General features: G+C 42.0%; 1 protein-coding gene across 1 annotated transcript in view; it reads right to left on the bottom strand.

Moving 5' to 3' along the window:
* Positions 1-1,125: 1,125 nt before the first annotated feature.
* stum (stum, mechanosensory transduction mediator homolog) overlaps positions 1,126-15,091 on the bottom strand; it is a 22,744-nt gene continuing 8,778 nt past the window's right edge. Inside the window, exons 2-4 of the mRNA XM_017409292.2 lie at positions 7,739-7,921; positions 5,902-5,910; positions 1,126-3,379 (exon numbers count right to left, since the gene is read on the bottom strand). Of these exons, the coding sequence (XP_017264781.1) occupies positions 3,345-3,379; positions 5,902-5,910; positions 7,739-7,921 (227 nt within the window). The 3' untranslated portion in view covers positions 1,126-3,344. The remainder of the gene's footprint in view (positions 3,380-5,901; positions 5,911-7,738; positions 7,922-15,091) is intronic.

Raw genomic sequence — 15,091 nt, 5'->3', positions numbered from 1 at the left:
ACAGCCATCATTTCTGGCGAACGCTCGGCTCGAGCTTGAACCCATTTCCCTTTCAGTGTCACTCAGCTCTACTTTTAGACTCATCGGAGCGTGAGGACCTAATGGGGCTGCGGTTAACGTCACCATGGAAACCGGAGGGCGAACGCCGGCAGCTTGATGGATGGATCTCAGAGGATGTTCACCTCTGAGATTCTGAGTTTAAACCGGTTGTAAGTCGTCTAAAGCGGGCGGCAGAGCGCGCCATAAATCCAACACATTTATTTATTTATTTATTTACTTTCCAGCCAGCAAATGGTCCAGATGTCACCCTTCAGGCTGTGAACCACACCAACAGGTCCAAGAATGTACATAAGACTACATGAGCTCAGGTTAGAGAGGAAAAAATATCTACTCTGCAAGGAAACAGGATTAGGGCCGCTGTGAGAAAAACAAATATATAATAATCCTCAGAATTCTAAGAAAAAAAGTCAGAATTCTGAGGTTAATCTCATAATTTTAGGATTAAAGCTTTGAGTTTCTGAAGTGAAAGTCGGAATTTTGAGGGGGAAATAATTCAAATTCTGTCTTCAGTTTCAGAATTCCGTCTTTAATCTCAGAATTCCATCTTTAATCCCAGAATTCTGTTTTTATTCTAAGTATTCTGACTTTAATCTCAGAATTCCGTCTTTAGTCTCAGAATTATGTCTTTAATCCCACAATTCCATCTTTAATCTCAGAAATCTGTCTTTATTTTCGGAATTCTGTCCTTAATCTTTGATGTTTAACTTTAACCTCAGAATTTCATCTTTAATTTAATTTTGTCTTTAATCTTTTAATTTTGACTTTAATATCAGAATTCGGACAGGATAAAAGTCCATATTTGAACTTTAATCTCATAAATCTGTCTTTATTCTGAGAAAATTCTTGTTTTTTTTCCTAAAGATACTGTCAGATTCTTCAGGAGGAAGAAACTCCCGCCTCATTTAACAGAACTAAATATAAATCTATGTAGAGTGCACTTACCAGGATGAATCCTCACCATGCTCAATGCTCCCCTCATGTCTTCATAATGAATGAATGAACTAATGATTGTTTAGTTCCAGAACAGACAATTCAAAACCAAAATGACCATTAAATGCAAGATTGTTAGTTTCCTCAGTCTGCTTTTAATAAAGTCAGCGCAGAAAGCCACAGAATTAAGATACAGTTTTTGACTTTGTGAAGTGTGTGTGTGTGTGTTACTGTACACAGTCCTTAGATGCCAAAGATCTGCATGCAGACAAAAAAAAAGAACACTATCCTACTAAAAAAAAAATCTAGCACAATGTCATTTTTAATAGAAAGTATTACAGCTATAAGATAACCCCCCATAAAACACATTATAAAGTAGTAAATATATAAATAAGTGTCCATATAACAAGTTATTTATTTATCTGAACGTATAACTGCACCTAAACCTAAACTAAGTAAAGACACTTCAGCAGCACCCTTTCAAAACATCCACGACAGGCATCATCATCATCATCATTATCCTCATCCTCATCACAATCACTGCACAGCATATTACCACATAAAAACACTGTTTTCATTTGTCATCTGAAGCACAGGAGTATGACTGAAAAGGCATTTGGTTAAAAAGAATGGAAATAATCCCAAGTTACAATATATATATATATTTTTTTTTTTTTTACAAAAGTCAGAGTGAAACATGAACCAACTGAGGGTGAATTATTCAGGTTTAGAGCGACAACCATTTTGTTCTGGTGAATGTTACCCTTTATAATATTGTGTTGTTATTATTTGCTTTAAATTTAGATTACTACTAACCTGCTGCCTAATTTATCTTTAATTTATCTGTTAGCTTGCCAATCCGGTCGGAATCAAGCTTTATTTCTTCAAACGGAAAGCAGCAAATAGAAGGGATTTGTGGACACTGAGGGTCAGATTATCTAAAATCGTAACATTTTGAAATAAAGTTGGGTTCGTCCCACATTTACCAGCTTTTTGGCCCCTTTTTCAGTTTATTATGTTCAAACCCTTTCATAACCTGTTTCTTGTCAGCAGAGTTGCAGGGTTTGGTTTAAAGTCCTGCTTGGAATAAAGATTAGACTAAAGTGACAGAAGAGGGGACGCTGTTGGGTTTATTTTGTTTATTTATTCGTAACGGTGACTCGAAAGGTGATGGACAGATCTGCAGGAAAAGTAGTCCAGTTTAGAAGCTATTACGTTTTTTTGGTGCTGGTTCTGATTTGTTTGGCTTTCATTCGAGCCTGTTTGTGTTTTTGACACCTGTGGTTATTTTTATGCAAATGACTGAAAGTTGTTTTATGTATTTCTTGCTATTTCAACTGAGACTCTGACATACCTGGGCTGAGGCCACATCACCCCTCCTGTCTCCATCTTTAACATTAAGAACGCTCACATGAACACACAAGCTGACACTCAACGTGACTTTTTACACGACGCCAAAACACCCAGACTTGTAGTTAGGAAACCTGAACGCCTGGAGCCGGACTCTACCTTCGACAGCCGCCAAACAGAGCGAGCTGATATTTTGTTAACTCAGTTCAGAGCTCGAAGAACATCCCTTCGGTGCTCGTTCACAAATCTGAGGCGTACGAGAATTGAAATCAAACGCAGAAGAATGAGTCACTTTAAAAAAAAGACTTTCACGAAACAGCTACAGGTTATTCAGCTGTTTGCGAATTTAATCGCGTTTTAATTTCCACTTCGGTCTAATGATCTAGTGCTGAGTGGTTTTCCTTTTTGTGGAACACTTCACTATTTTGTCTTGTTTCATAAAAACACAGAGGAAACTGAACATGCAAAAATAAAATAAAAACCCTCGACCCTGGATAAAACCGTCAGAGGAAACATTACTGAAGCTGAACAGTCACAGTATTACAAACCTGAAGGGAAAGAGGCTAGTACGACTTCGAAGCACTGATACACCGAAGCCTGAGCAATGACAGCTTCCAGATCGGCGCTTCGAAACAAAATGTTCAGCGATATTTAAGTGAAAACTCACATTTTACCACCAAAAAAAACTTACAGAAATTGCAGGAATGTGTGGAAAGAAATTGCAAACCCATCTTCAAATGCTGGAAGCAAGTTTTGTAAGTTTGGCAAATAAAGGATAATAAAAGACAACATTCTAATAACCAATAAAACAGAAGCTCCAGCCTCTTTTTTTTTCTTTCTAAAGTATAAACGTAAATACAGTCTGGTGTTTATCTGTAAGACAGTCACTTCTTATCGTGTCTCTGCGAGCGGAGGATCATTTCAAAGGTTGCTGTTTGGCTCCGCGGGGGGGGGGGTGTTAAACTGTTTGTGAGATCCGTCAGCCAAGGAGAGAACGACTCCTCTCAGACATCCTGAGGAACGCCCTGGTCTCTACAGCCTGAGGAGAGAGGAAACGTGGAGGAAACGGATCATTTTTTGTCATTTCGAACATAAGAAAACACCAGTGAGAGGAGCTGGAAAAAAGAAATTAAGCTCAAAAAGTCAGGAAATTTGTGTTTGGTTGATTATTTCTTTGTTGTAACAATGCTTCTTAGCAATAAACCTTATACTGTTAGATAGCCTGTTTATTTTCCCACTAAATGGAGCCATATTTGTTAGGAAAATACATCTGTGGGTTGAGCAGCAGAGATGAATTTGTTGGTTGCGCTCATAAAAAACTGTCCAAATCTTCTCTGTCAATCAGCTTATTCTGCTATTGCCTCTTGTTTGGTGTCGTTTATTAGACTGGTTGATCAAAGTCTGAACAAACCGGACGTGTTGGCAAGTTAACAATATATTAATTTAACAATTAGGGGCTTTGGTAGCATGTGGAAAAACCATACACAGCCACAACAGCCTGGCTCCTCCTCCTCATCACACCCTGCTGTGGGACGGTGTCCCATTCTTCAACCAGCGTTTGCTGTAAATCAGTCAGTGTGGTTGTGTCGGTCAGTCTGGAACAAACAGAACACCAACTTGGAGGGTCGAGTTCTGCCTCAGCCTGTGGTGATATGGGATTACCGCTAGTTGCTCACAGGTGCTGACAATAAGGCACCTGATTGTCAACACCTGAAGTACCAGAAGCTCAAAACGTGACTCAATATCAGAATAAGCTGATTGACGTCGACAGAGAAGATTCAGACAGCTTTTCATGAGCGCAACCCATAAATGCATTTTCCTAACATTTATTTAGTGGGAAATAAACAGGCTTTCCAACAATTTAAGAATTATTGCCAAGAAGCATCGTTACAACAAAGAAATCATCAACTAAACTCACATTTCCTATTTTGTGTGCTGTTTATTAAAGCAAGCATTAGAAGCTGAAGCTAATGCTAAGTGGTCAGTTTGAACATTAGCAAAGCTTCCTCAGAGCGTCAAGCAGCACCGACCCGGTGTTCTTTGGGCTTTCCGGGAAAAATCAGTCAAACATTTCTCCAATGAGTGGAAAAGATGGGGAATGGGTGAAATGGTGAAGCAGCAGTGAGAGTGTTAGCGACTGTTAGCGAATAGTTGGCAGCACAGAATCACGCAGAATCAGTAACTTATGTATGTGTTGCATAAATGTTGCGCTAATTTCCAGGCCAAAGTTCGCAGGCAGGTTGCAGAGTTATCGGGCCGCTGTTGCGCAGCGATCTTGCGACGTTTGCGTGAAATCCTCACAAACAAAAAGGCAAACGTTTGACTCCTGTCAGAAGCTCGACGTGCTGCAGCGGCGATAGGAACGCACGGCAACCGAGAAATCTGGACCACATAAATACGGGGCATTCCTCCCTCAGCTCGGCAATCGTTTTGTCATCAAACGTCAAGCGTTACGAACGTTCGAGAAGAAGCTGCTGGACGAGGATAATGAACCCAGTTTAGAAAAACATGTACTGAGACGCCCCCTGCTGGTCAACAATTAAATGCGAGTTTGAAATAATAATTGGCCTAAACTCTCGGACCTTGAGGTCTTTTGGGGGTTTTTTCAGGAAACTTGTGACCTTTTATCACATTTTTATTCCCCTTTGAGCATTATATTCTAAAAGGAAATGTTTTCTAGGCCAGAGAAGTCCCCGTCAACTTCTGAGTAACACCAGAAGCAATTTAAAGTTTTCTTTAACTGATTTTGTTGCCAGCTGTAAAGCTGGGCAAACAGTTGTCCAACCAACCAACATCAAGTTTGAAATTGCTCTTACGAGCCCTTTTTTTTTAACCCGTAGGTTTGAGTTATGGCTCATCTCTGTTGTAATCACAGAAATCGGTGGTATTAAAGGGACAGCCTGGTCATTTTTGAACCCGCAACCTGACAGCTCGTTCTAAATGGTGTCATCAGTCTTCATCCTCTGTGCTACAACTGATATCACTCGTAAAGAAAACAGGACTTTCCCACTGTCGTCACGGCTTGCATTTCGGTTGCAATGTATTTTTTTCCCCGAGCTGTGACTCCACATCTGGGGCAGAAAAAAAAACCCAAAAACCTCCCGATGTGAGGCTAAAAATAAAATCGGAACCAAACCGTCTTTGCGTTCTCTCGAACATCTGTGACGTTTTTCGAGCGAAGGCTTCAAAAAACAGCAAGTCTATGAAAAGCTGACAGGGAGGCATTTCAGGAGGACTGATGTGTCGAATTGCTTTTTATTTTTTGAAGTTTAAAGGTTCTGAAAAGTTAACAAACTGGGTTTTTCCTTGTAAAAATACCGAGCATATTTTTTGCGGTTCTTGTGTGACCCGGATTGGAGACCATGAGAAAACCCAGAAGTTGAGTTTCTTTAATTAATTTGAAGCCGGGGAATTCATGTGTTCCAGGTTGCTAAATATAATCAGTGTGGGAATAATTGGCGGTGAGGGAAGAAGAAGAAGAAGAAGAAGAAGAAGAAGAAGAAGAAGAAGAAGAAGAAGAAGAAGAAGAAGAAGAAGAAGACAAAAATCAGAGCCACCTACCATCAGAAACTTTCAGGAAAGGGTCGCAGATCGAGAGAGAGAAGACACAAAGACACAGTTAGCCACAGTTTGTTTCACAATTTCTTTTTTTTTAATATAATCTGACCTCATTTATGACACAGATGCATTACAGGATCAAATGCACGCAGCTGCAGTAACACAACTCTGGTTTGATGGATCAATGAGGGGAAAAGAAAGAGAGAGAGACAGAAAAGGGGGAAGGCGATACGAGCGAAAAGACGAAATTGAAGCAAAGGGAGTGGGAGGAATAATGTAAGGGGGGGAGCAGCAAAAATGTAGTGAGATCAAGCAGGAGCGATCATTAGACGGAGGAAAATGATCCCTTAATCGTTAGACAGAAGGAACAGAGTCGTCCTTGTAGAGGCAGACTTATGGAAAACGAAAAGGCCGCTCATCACGGAGGGAAGGGAAAAACAAAACGACCACGTTCTCAGAGCGAATGGCCGAAAGGCATGAAGGAAAACTCAAAAGGGGAGCAGCTGCAAAGAAAACAACAACAACAACAAAAAAAAAAACGCCCAAAGCTGCTGAGATGTTTTTTTTTTCAATGAATGAATAACAATAATTGAACCAAAAAGCATGGCATGAACTAAACTTGAGAAGCAGCGACAACAACAACAACAAATGAACAAATAAATAAAAATCAAATTAAAAGCTCTGCTGCAGGTAAGACAGATTTTAGCAGCTGAGGCTGAAGGAGACGAGCGCCCAGAGAGGCCCGACCAACTGTAGGAAACCAAGAACAAAAACACACCGAGGGGGTGTGGGGGCTGCTCACTCCCACACACACACACACACACACACACACACACACACACACACACACACACACACACTAATCAGGGTGCTTCACACACACTCTGCAGCAGCTACACCTCACACTTCCACACTCAGACTCACAAAGGAGGAAGCTCTGTGCTAATTCAAAGGCTGCCTTGATACGCTGGGGGAGCGGTGACTGTGTGTGTGTGTGTGTGTGTGTGTGTCGGCACTTGTTCATGAATCATTCCCACAGAAGACTACATCACTTTCTGACAGAGTAGGTGGTAAATTTATCCCACCTCCTCGTCTTAGTTCTAACCACAGACGCACCGATCTCACCCCCTTTTTTTATTTTATTGACTTCTGAGACGACCTGAATTTAAATCCAGATGCTTCCTGATAGCAGAACTCTTTTACTAATTAACTAATTAGGCTAATTGTGTGACGAGCCTTTGGCTGTAGATTTAACATTAACTAAAACACAACCAATGACCAAAGTCTGACTGTGGGGTCTGGATTGGTTGATGTATCAATGTTTGCAAACTAAGTTTTAATATGAGCTTCCTTAACGAACTTTAAGGAAACTTGCAGACGTTACTCACTGGACATACACCTACAACGCACTACTGTTTGGAGTCCTCTCAAAGCAAGATGGCCGCCTCAGCCGACTGACCCTTAATAACACAACTAGGCTCCCATCAGTGAGAGGCCACTTTTAGTCCCCGAATTGTCTTAATTATGTCTAAATCGTGTCTTATTCTGATGGGAGGAAACTAAACTGAGAACGGTTCGAGACGAGTTCCAGACTCTCAGGGCCGAGGCCCTGCGACCGACCCTTCGAGATGGTTTGGAAATTCCCCTCACGAAGGTCATTTTGTTTGCTGTGGTGGGATTCAGGCTTCGGTCAGCTGTAAGTGTTCACCCAGTCGTTTCATTCAAGTCCGTCCAGCGGCTCATGAGATCCACAGGCGATCAGATTATCGCCTGTCTTTTGTGGCGGCAGGAAAATTTTTTTAAAAAAGGGAAAACTTGTTACAGACGGTGGATTACTGACTTGCCAGGATGACCATGTCCATTCCCCAGAAGATGCTCATGATCCAGCCCACCATGATGACGGCTGTCAGGACCTGGATCAGGGCTGCTGCCACGTTGAGCCACAGCACGCAGCACACGCCCCGCTCCGAAATCAGCTCGCAGTGAGCGCCGCACAGCACGCTGAACGCCGAGATGAAAGTACCTGCAAGGCAGAAACGCAAAGACACTTACTGAGAGAAAAAACAAAACAAAAAAGACTCTCAGCAGAAGTTACTCTAATCACTTCTAGTTTCTTTTCAAGTGGTTTTCCCGCTCCGCTTCATCCCCTCTGAGCTGAACAGTGGAATAAACCGGAGGACATGTGAAAACACTCAACCCAAACTGCACGATGATGATGTTAATAATAATAATAATCATGGATTGTGTTTGTAGGAAATATATATTCCCCATCTTCATTTTTCACAAATGAGACAATTACCGCCAAAAACAACGTGCAGCGGAAACGCAATTAGCTTCACAAGTAAATTTAAAACTCAGTTGGCGTTTATCTCCTTCGGCCTGATGAGGTCTCTCTAATTTATACACCAGTACAACTCATCCGGGCTGCTGTCCTTCTTACTTCTGCAAATACACTCGAAAATCCACCAAATGGACCTGCCACCTGCAGGTCTGAAGCCAACGCTGTATTTATCAGAGTAAATAAATGTAATGTGATGCCTGGTTAAGTGACGTAATCTACCCCCGAGGGCCAGAATCAGGACTTTACAATCTCCATCCAACTTTAAAATAAAAAAAAAAAAAAGAAAACTAAAATCCTATCATTTCATTGTGTTTAAAATTTTCAATGTTTAACCATTTCGGACCAAGCTTTCCTTTACCAGGTGACTGAACATTAAAGGTTTACTTCCTTTTAAAGGGAAGTTCAGCTCTTTTGAAGTTGGTATATGCGGAAAGGTTATGAACAGATAATATCTTACTTGTTGTTTGAACAATCTCAGTTTGGAGATGTGACAAAGAAAAATGATCCGTATGCTAGGCCTTTAATGCAAAAACAAATGCTTGTTGCCCTCCAACGCTGGGAGGGAGTTTCCGGGTCCTAAAGGACCACTCCTGACTGCGTCCAGCGGTCTTAGAATTGGACTCATGGGGCGGGGGGAGGACAAAGTTGGGGAAACACTGTTTAACCATGTTGTAACGTTAGCTGTGAGGGACTCCCCCCTCCAGACAAATCTGTGCTCGTCTCCCTGCCACGAGTAAAGAAACATAACCGAATCCGCAGACTCTGTCGTGATTATTTATGTTTTTATTCTTATATGAAACATTTCTTGAACAGGAGATGCTCTCCACTCATTCCTGCTATTCCCACTGATAAACCGCTGGCCTTCCCAGGATTATATCACGAGTAACTCTGTTCAAACAACATGGCTTCATGGCTGTAACCTAAAGATTCAGTGGCATTTTCTTAACAGAAAACAATCTTCCCGGTGCAAAATTGGACAAGTCTGACTTCAGGAAATATACAAACGTTTAGCTGAGACGTCGGCTGGAGTGTCGTTTAAATGAACAGCAGCATAATTTTAAAGTGGGGTTGATTTAAGACAATCCATTAAAAATAAGGTGTAATATAAACCCCCGCCAGCAGTAGTCATTAATTCATCAGTTTGATCAGAATTCAACTCTATTTCATTAACCTGAGGTTGTTTAAAGCGCTATCTACAACAGGTAAGACAGTAATTGTTCATAACCTTTCTACAGAACGAAACATTTTAACAGTCGCTTTAGGCTGACGTAAATATTGTGACATAGTTGGCTCCGAGCTAACTATACTACATGTTGAATCAAATCATTTCTGAAAATCTGGAGGAATATTCGATTTGTTTCTGTTTCGTGGCTTTAACGACGGCGATGTGGCTCTCTGGGAGTAAAATCTTGGCTCGCCGCTGCGTTGAGGAGACAGACCCGTAGTTTCTCATCTAACCTCCGCCTGGTAATAATCCACTCAGCATCCCTGAGCGAGCGGGTCAGTTCCTCTCCGCCGCAGCATCATATCTGGATGGATGCTGATGATCAGCGGCTGAGACGAGGTCGTCTCGTCTTTATCTGCCTGAATGGTCAGTTCTCTGGGAACCAGGACCTGCAGTCCTTTCTTGGTACTGTTTATTGAACAGTAAATGCTCTCAGCGTCTGTGTGCGCCTCACATAAAGGTCCATATCACTCGACGTTTCCATGACAACGGTTGCTCCTGAGAGGAATGCCGTGTGTGTATAAAACATGGATGGATCTCTTCGGCTGCTCTTGGTCCTGCGGGCTTGTCTTTGTTCTGAGTGTTTGCTTTGACCGTCTCCGTTCTCTTCGTCCATTGGAGGCCTCGCTTCTTTTATCAGTTTAATGAACGCTGGCGTTAAAATAAATAATTATCATTAACTTCTGCACAGTTAGTTGTTCGTTTTGTACGGCTTTGTTTTTGTTTTGTTTTTTCTAATCTAACCACTTCTAACTACTTTGTGCTATTTTAAATGAAAACATTTGGCTCATTCAGAAGATGCAGTGCTGTGAGTTTTGGTTTTTGTAGCTTTTCTTGTTTTCAAAATATTAAACTTTAATTACAAATATTTTCCCCACAGAGATACCTGGTGTTGGCTTCAGGTTCTTCAAAAACATTCTTCTGTCTGAACTCTACTTCTTCATGTTTGCTCAGTTTCTGTATTCATATGCTACTTTTAGCTTTTAACTAGCATTTTGCTACTTTTAGCTATACATTCGATATTTTTCATCTCCAGTTAACTGCTTTTAGGCAACAGTTTTCTGCTACCTTTGGCGTTTAACTAACTTCTTTTAGCTTCTAGCTACAACTTTACTATTTTTAGCTAGCCTTTTTATACTTTTAGCTAGCCTTTTTTTTTCTTAATTTAGTTTTTAGCTAGACCTTTGCTACTTTTAGCTAGCATTTAGTTGTGCTGGCTAGCTTTTTGTTACATTTAACATTTAGCCATTGTTTTGCTTGTTTCTATAACTTTTTTAGTTAGCATTTAGCTATTTAGCTCGTTTTAGCATTTAGCCAATGTTTAGCTTTTTAGATAGCCTTTTTGGTTCATTTAGCCTTTAGCTAGCCTTTTTTCTACTTCTAGCTAGCACTTAGCTTTTAGCTAGTGTTTTGTTTTTCACTTTTTCAGTAGCATTTTGCTACTTTTATCTAGCATTTAGTTGCGTTTGCTAAATGTTACATTTAACATTTAGCCAGTGGTTTTAGCTTTTAGCTAGCCTTTTTCTACTTTTAGCTTTACCAGCTCAGTCTTAAATGGCTTGGTAAATGGCTTGCACTTATATAGCGCTTTATCTAGTCCAAGGACCCCAAAGCGCTTTACACTACAATCATTCACCCATTCATCCACACATTCACACACTGATGGCGGTAAGCTACATTGTAGCCAGAGCTGCCCTGGGGCGGGCTGACAGAAGTGAGGCTGCCATCACACCGGCGCCACCGAGCCCTCTGACCACCACCAGTAGGCAAGGCAGGTGAAGTGTCTTGCCCAAGGACACAACGGCTGAGACAGCCGGAGCGGGGGCTTAAACCAGCAACCCTCCGATTACAGGACAAACCCCTACCTCCTGAGCCACTGCCGCCCACAGTGGCTCAGTCTTAGTTTCTTGAGCACGTTTCAGCTGTCCTCCAGCGCTCTCACATCATGTAGAAAGTGTTGAACTCTTCCTGCTTTTTGTTAATTTGTTACTCAGCAGCAGGAAGTCCGCGTCTCTCCGACAGTTTCCACCCTATCGGCTCCTCTGTGGGAGCCTAAAGCTGCTGGTTTCGGTGCTTTCAGGATCTCAGTTTCTTTTCACAGCGAGAGTAAATACTTAACAAACACACTGAAGGCCTTTTGGATCACCTCCATCCAACCCTCCGTGCCCTCAGATGAGATGAAATCAATAAACACCAGCAGTTTATTTATGAATCATAACTGGAAACAAAGCAGAAATCTCCCATTGAGTCTAAATCTCCAGTTTTTAGACTGAAGCCTTGAGGCTTTTATAGGTTGGTACCATCAGGTTTTGTGCTGGCAGATTAAAGATGATTGCTTCAGAAATGTTGCATCTTTTGGCCATGAGCGGATTTATTTTAAAAAACAAAACAAAAAAACGTCATTTCACAGACAGGATCTTTGTTCTGCCAAGAGAATATTACTGTCAATCAAGCAAACAGCGCTGCAAACTTATCATTCTGTCAGTCCAGAAATAAAACGTCTTGATTTAATCTTTCATTTCTTATGGAACCAAACGTTGCTCCAACACGTGTCAAAGGTTCAATACAGACATGCTTCCTTAAAGAGCCACGATTGATTCCTTTAGAGGTTTATCATTTTAACAAGAACGAGTTCAGACGCTTCAACTTTTCCAGACAACTCTAATTTAGATGTTTTTCCAGATCAATAATTAAAATAAGACATCTGAGTATCAGATTTAGTCAGAATGTGCTAACAGATGTAAAAGGACTACAAACATGGAGACACATAAAACGTGGCTTTCCTTTTTACTTCCACACCTTTGGTAATCAGTTGTAAAAAGATCTTTTGACAAGCAGTTATTGGGAGCTGTTTCATCATTGGTAGGGGGATAAAATAACATTTTATTATAAAATCACTGATTGCTCAGCCAGCTGAGACGGCCGGGGCTTTCTCTCTGCCAGCTTCGAGCAAAACCACCGAAGACTGTGAAAACGGGGCAGAGACGCCAGGCAATGCGTGGTGGTGGGCTCCGGGGCGCACCGTGACCTCTTCTTGCTCGCCACGTCGGAGGATTTCATAGAACGGGAAGCTGAGCAGGTGGAAGGAGGGAGGAGAAGGAACGGCCGAGCTGCCAGCTGCTTTCAGCTTCCAGGGAAGGAAAGGAAAGGCCAGAGACGGCTCAGTTTTTTATTTGAATCCCTTTCTATCTCTCCATTTTGTCTTTGTTTCTGGTTAATCTGCTTAAACACAGACATTCACTGGGATAGTTCGGATCTTTTGACATTATAAACATGTAATATCTTACCTGCTGTAGGTAGCTCTTTGAACAACCTCAGTTTGAACAAATAGTTTAACTTTAACCTGACTGATGAGCAAACAGCTGGCCGGCTATCTGCAACAGGTAAGATATTAACTGCTCGTTGCCACAGAATGCCAATCCCAAAGATCTGCGCTATCTCCTTAAACACAAGTGCAGCGAGGGCTGACAAAAAACAAAAAAACAGAGCTTATTTCTTATCTCACAGAAAGACGAGGACAGACGAACCAGGTATTAGCCATAGCCCTCCGTTTGAGTGTCACATTAAAGAGCAGCGGTGGCCCAATCGTCCAGGTCGGAGAGGCCACACCCACCAGCAGCTGCTCCGGCTGGTGGCTGCTGGCGCGGCGCTGCCCACCTCCACACATGACTGACAGCGAGCGGAATGGGGTTTTTCTCACTTCCATCTGAGCTCTGGCGCGAGAACAGGATTTATTTGGTCCGTTGTCGATTCTCGTTTTTTTTTTCTGTACGGCTTCCAGCTTCTGCTCCTCGCCAGGTACTAGCCGCCATATTTGTCCACTGAGGATGCAGTTAAAAGAATCAGTCAGCGGTTTAAATCTGTGTCCCCATCAGCTGAAGATAAATCCTCATGTTGACTACGAACAGTAGATGTGAGAAAGGGCTAACAAACATGTCTGCTGTCATTCCTCCTAAAGAGCAAACATGGAGGATGAACCATCCTTAGAAATCTTCTCAGGATTCACTCACTTGTTTTAGACCAGAAGTAGCTGCACGCTGATTTAGTTGTGTTCAGTGTCAGAATTACAGATGACCTTCATCGTCTCATCAGCTAACATGTTGAGACATCACAGAAACAATTTAACCTCATTCAAGATGGCTGCCATAGCTAATCGACCTTCGCAAATACAAAAATGGCTACAGGTCATCCACAAGTCGTTACGGCAGTAAGCTGCTACCATGTCGAGGTTTAGCTCAATATCAGTGAAATTTACTGATGTTTTAGTAAAAACTGTGTTAGAAAACAGCAAATATTCCTCGCTCGGAGTTCGGAATATTTCAGCACCTCATCAGTGGATGATCTTTGCTCCAACCTTTGCTCTGATCATCTCTGATTCCACCTCCGGGAGGAAACAGAGTCAATACCCATCGCACCGAGACCGAAACACGTGAATGTTAGAATGTAAACAAACGACTCGTAATTGTTGGCAACAAAACCAGACTCTGCTGATTTCATCCATTTATTACAAATCACACGGTGGACGTTCGGTCAATGCGTATTTAGTGGTTGTTTTCTATCATTGATGAGCCACGTACACAAACCGTATCGAGTCAAAAACACTGAAAAATGGCGCGTTAAAACAGCTATTAAAAAGAACGTGCGAACGTCTGCAGCTCAGCCCGGGTCTGCTTCCGCAAACGGTTTTCCCCCTCTCCAGAAACCTCCTCCAACGATCCTCCTCCAGGTGCGAAAAGCTCCCGAACCTCCCGCCCGTTAGCGTGTAGGGGACATGGTGCGAGTTCGAACGCGAGTGCCCAGATATTAGGCAGACTTATTACTATAATTACAGCGAGAGCTCGGCGAGGCACCCACTGGGCACCCACTGGCAGCGTGGGAGGTTAATGACGGAGCGCCAGAGTGTCAGCGAAAAAAGGAGACGCAGCCTTAAAGGGAGAGAAACAAAAGAAGCAAGACAATAAGAAGTCAGTGCTTGTTCGAAGGGACTCTTGGTTAAATAAACTAAAACTGCACAGGCAGTTTCTTTTATTTAGCTCTAAAAGATGGAGCAGGTTGCATTCCATCTTCTTCTAATTTATCTTTTAGACATTTGATCTTGATGGACAGAAACTGTTCGGTTTAGATGGAACTTGTCTCTATTAAAGCTCCTCTAAATAAAGTTCTCATCCGGTTGCTCAGCGCTGCTTCATATTTATTGTACTTGTTTGTAGCACAAGAAGGACAAAAGTAAGACTGTTTATGTATGTAGTAAACAAAAGCAGCCCCAACACTGGCCCCTGAGGAACACCATTCAGTATCTGAAGACAAGAGGAAGCTCAACCCCCTACTTAAACTCACTGAGATCTGAGGTCAGATAGTTGTCAAACCAACGGAGAGATTTAAAGAGGGCTGCATGGTGTTGCTTACTATTATATATATCTATATATCTATATATAGATATATATTAAAAAAAATCCCTTCTCACCCTCCGCGGATGGTCTTTTTGTTTCATCCTCTGAGCTCGGGTCCTCTACCAGAGGCCTGGGAGCTTGAGGGTTCTGCGCAGTATCTTGGCTGTGCCTAGAACTGCACATTTCTGGACTGAGATGTCTGATGTTGTTCCTGGGATCTGTTGTAGCCACTGCTCC

This window comes from Kryptolebias marmoratus, linkage group LG19 (genome assembly GCF_001649575.2).
Source record: "Kryptolebias marmoratus isolate JLee-2015 linkage group LG19, ASM164957v2, whole genome shotgun sequence".
Classification (NCBI taxonomy): Eukaryota; Metazoa; Chordata; class Actinopteri; order Cyprinodontiformes; family Rivulidae; genus Kryptolebias; species Kryptolebias marmoratus.
The sequence above is the reverse complement of the archived record's forward strand: the minus strand, read 5'-3'. Positions and strand labels throughout refer to the sequence as shown.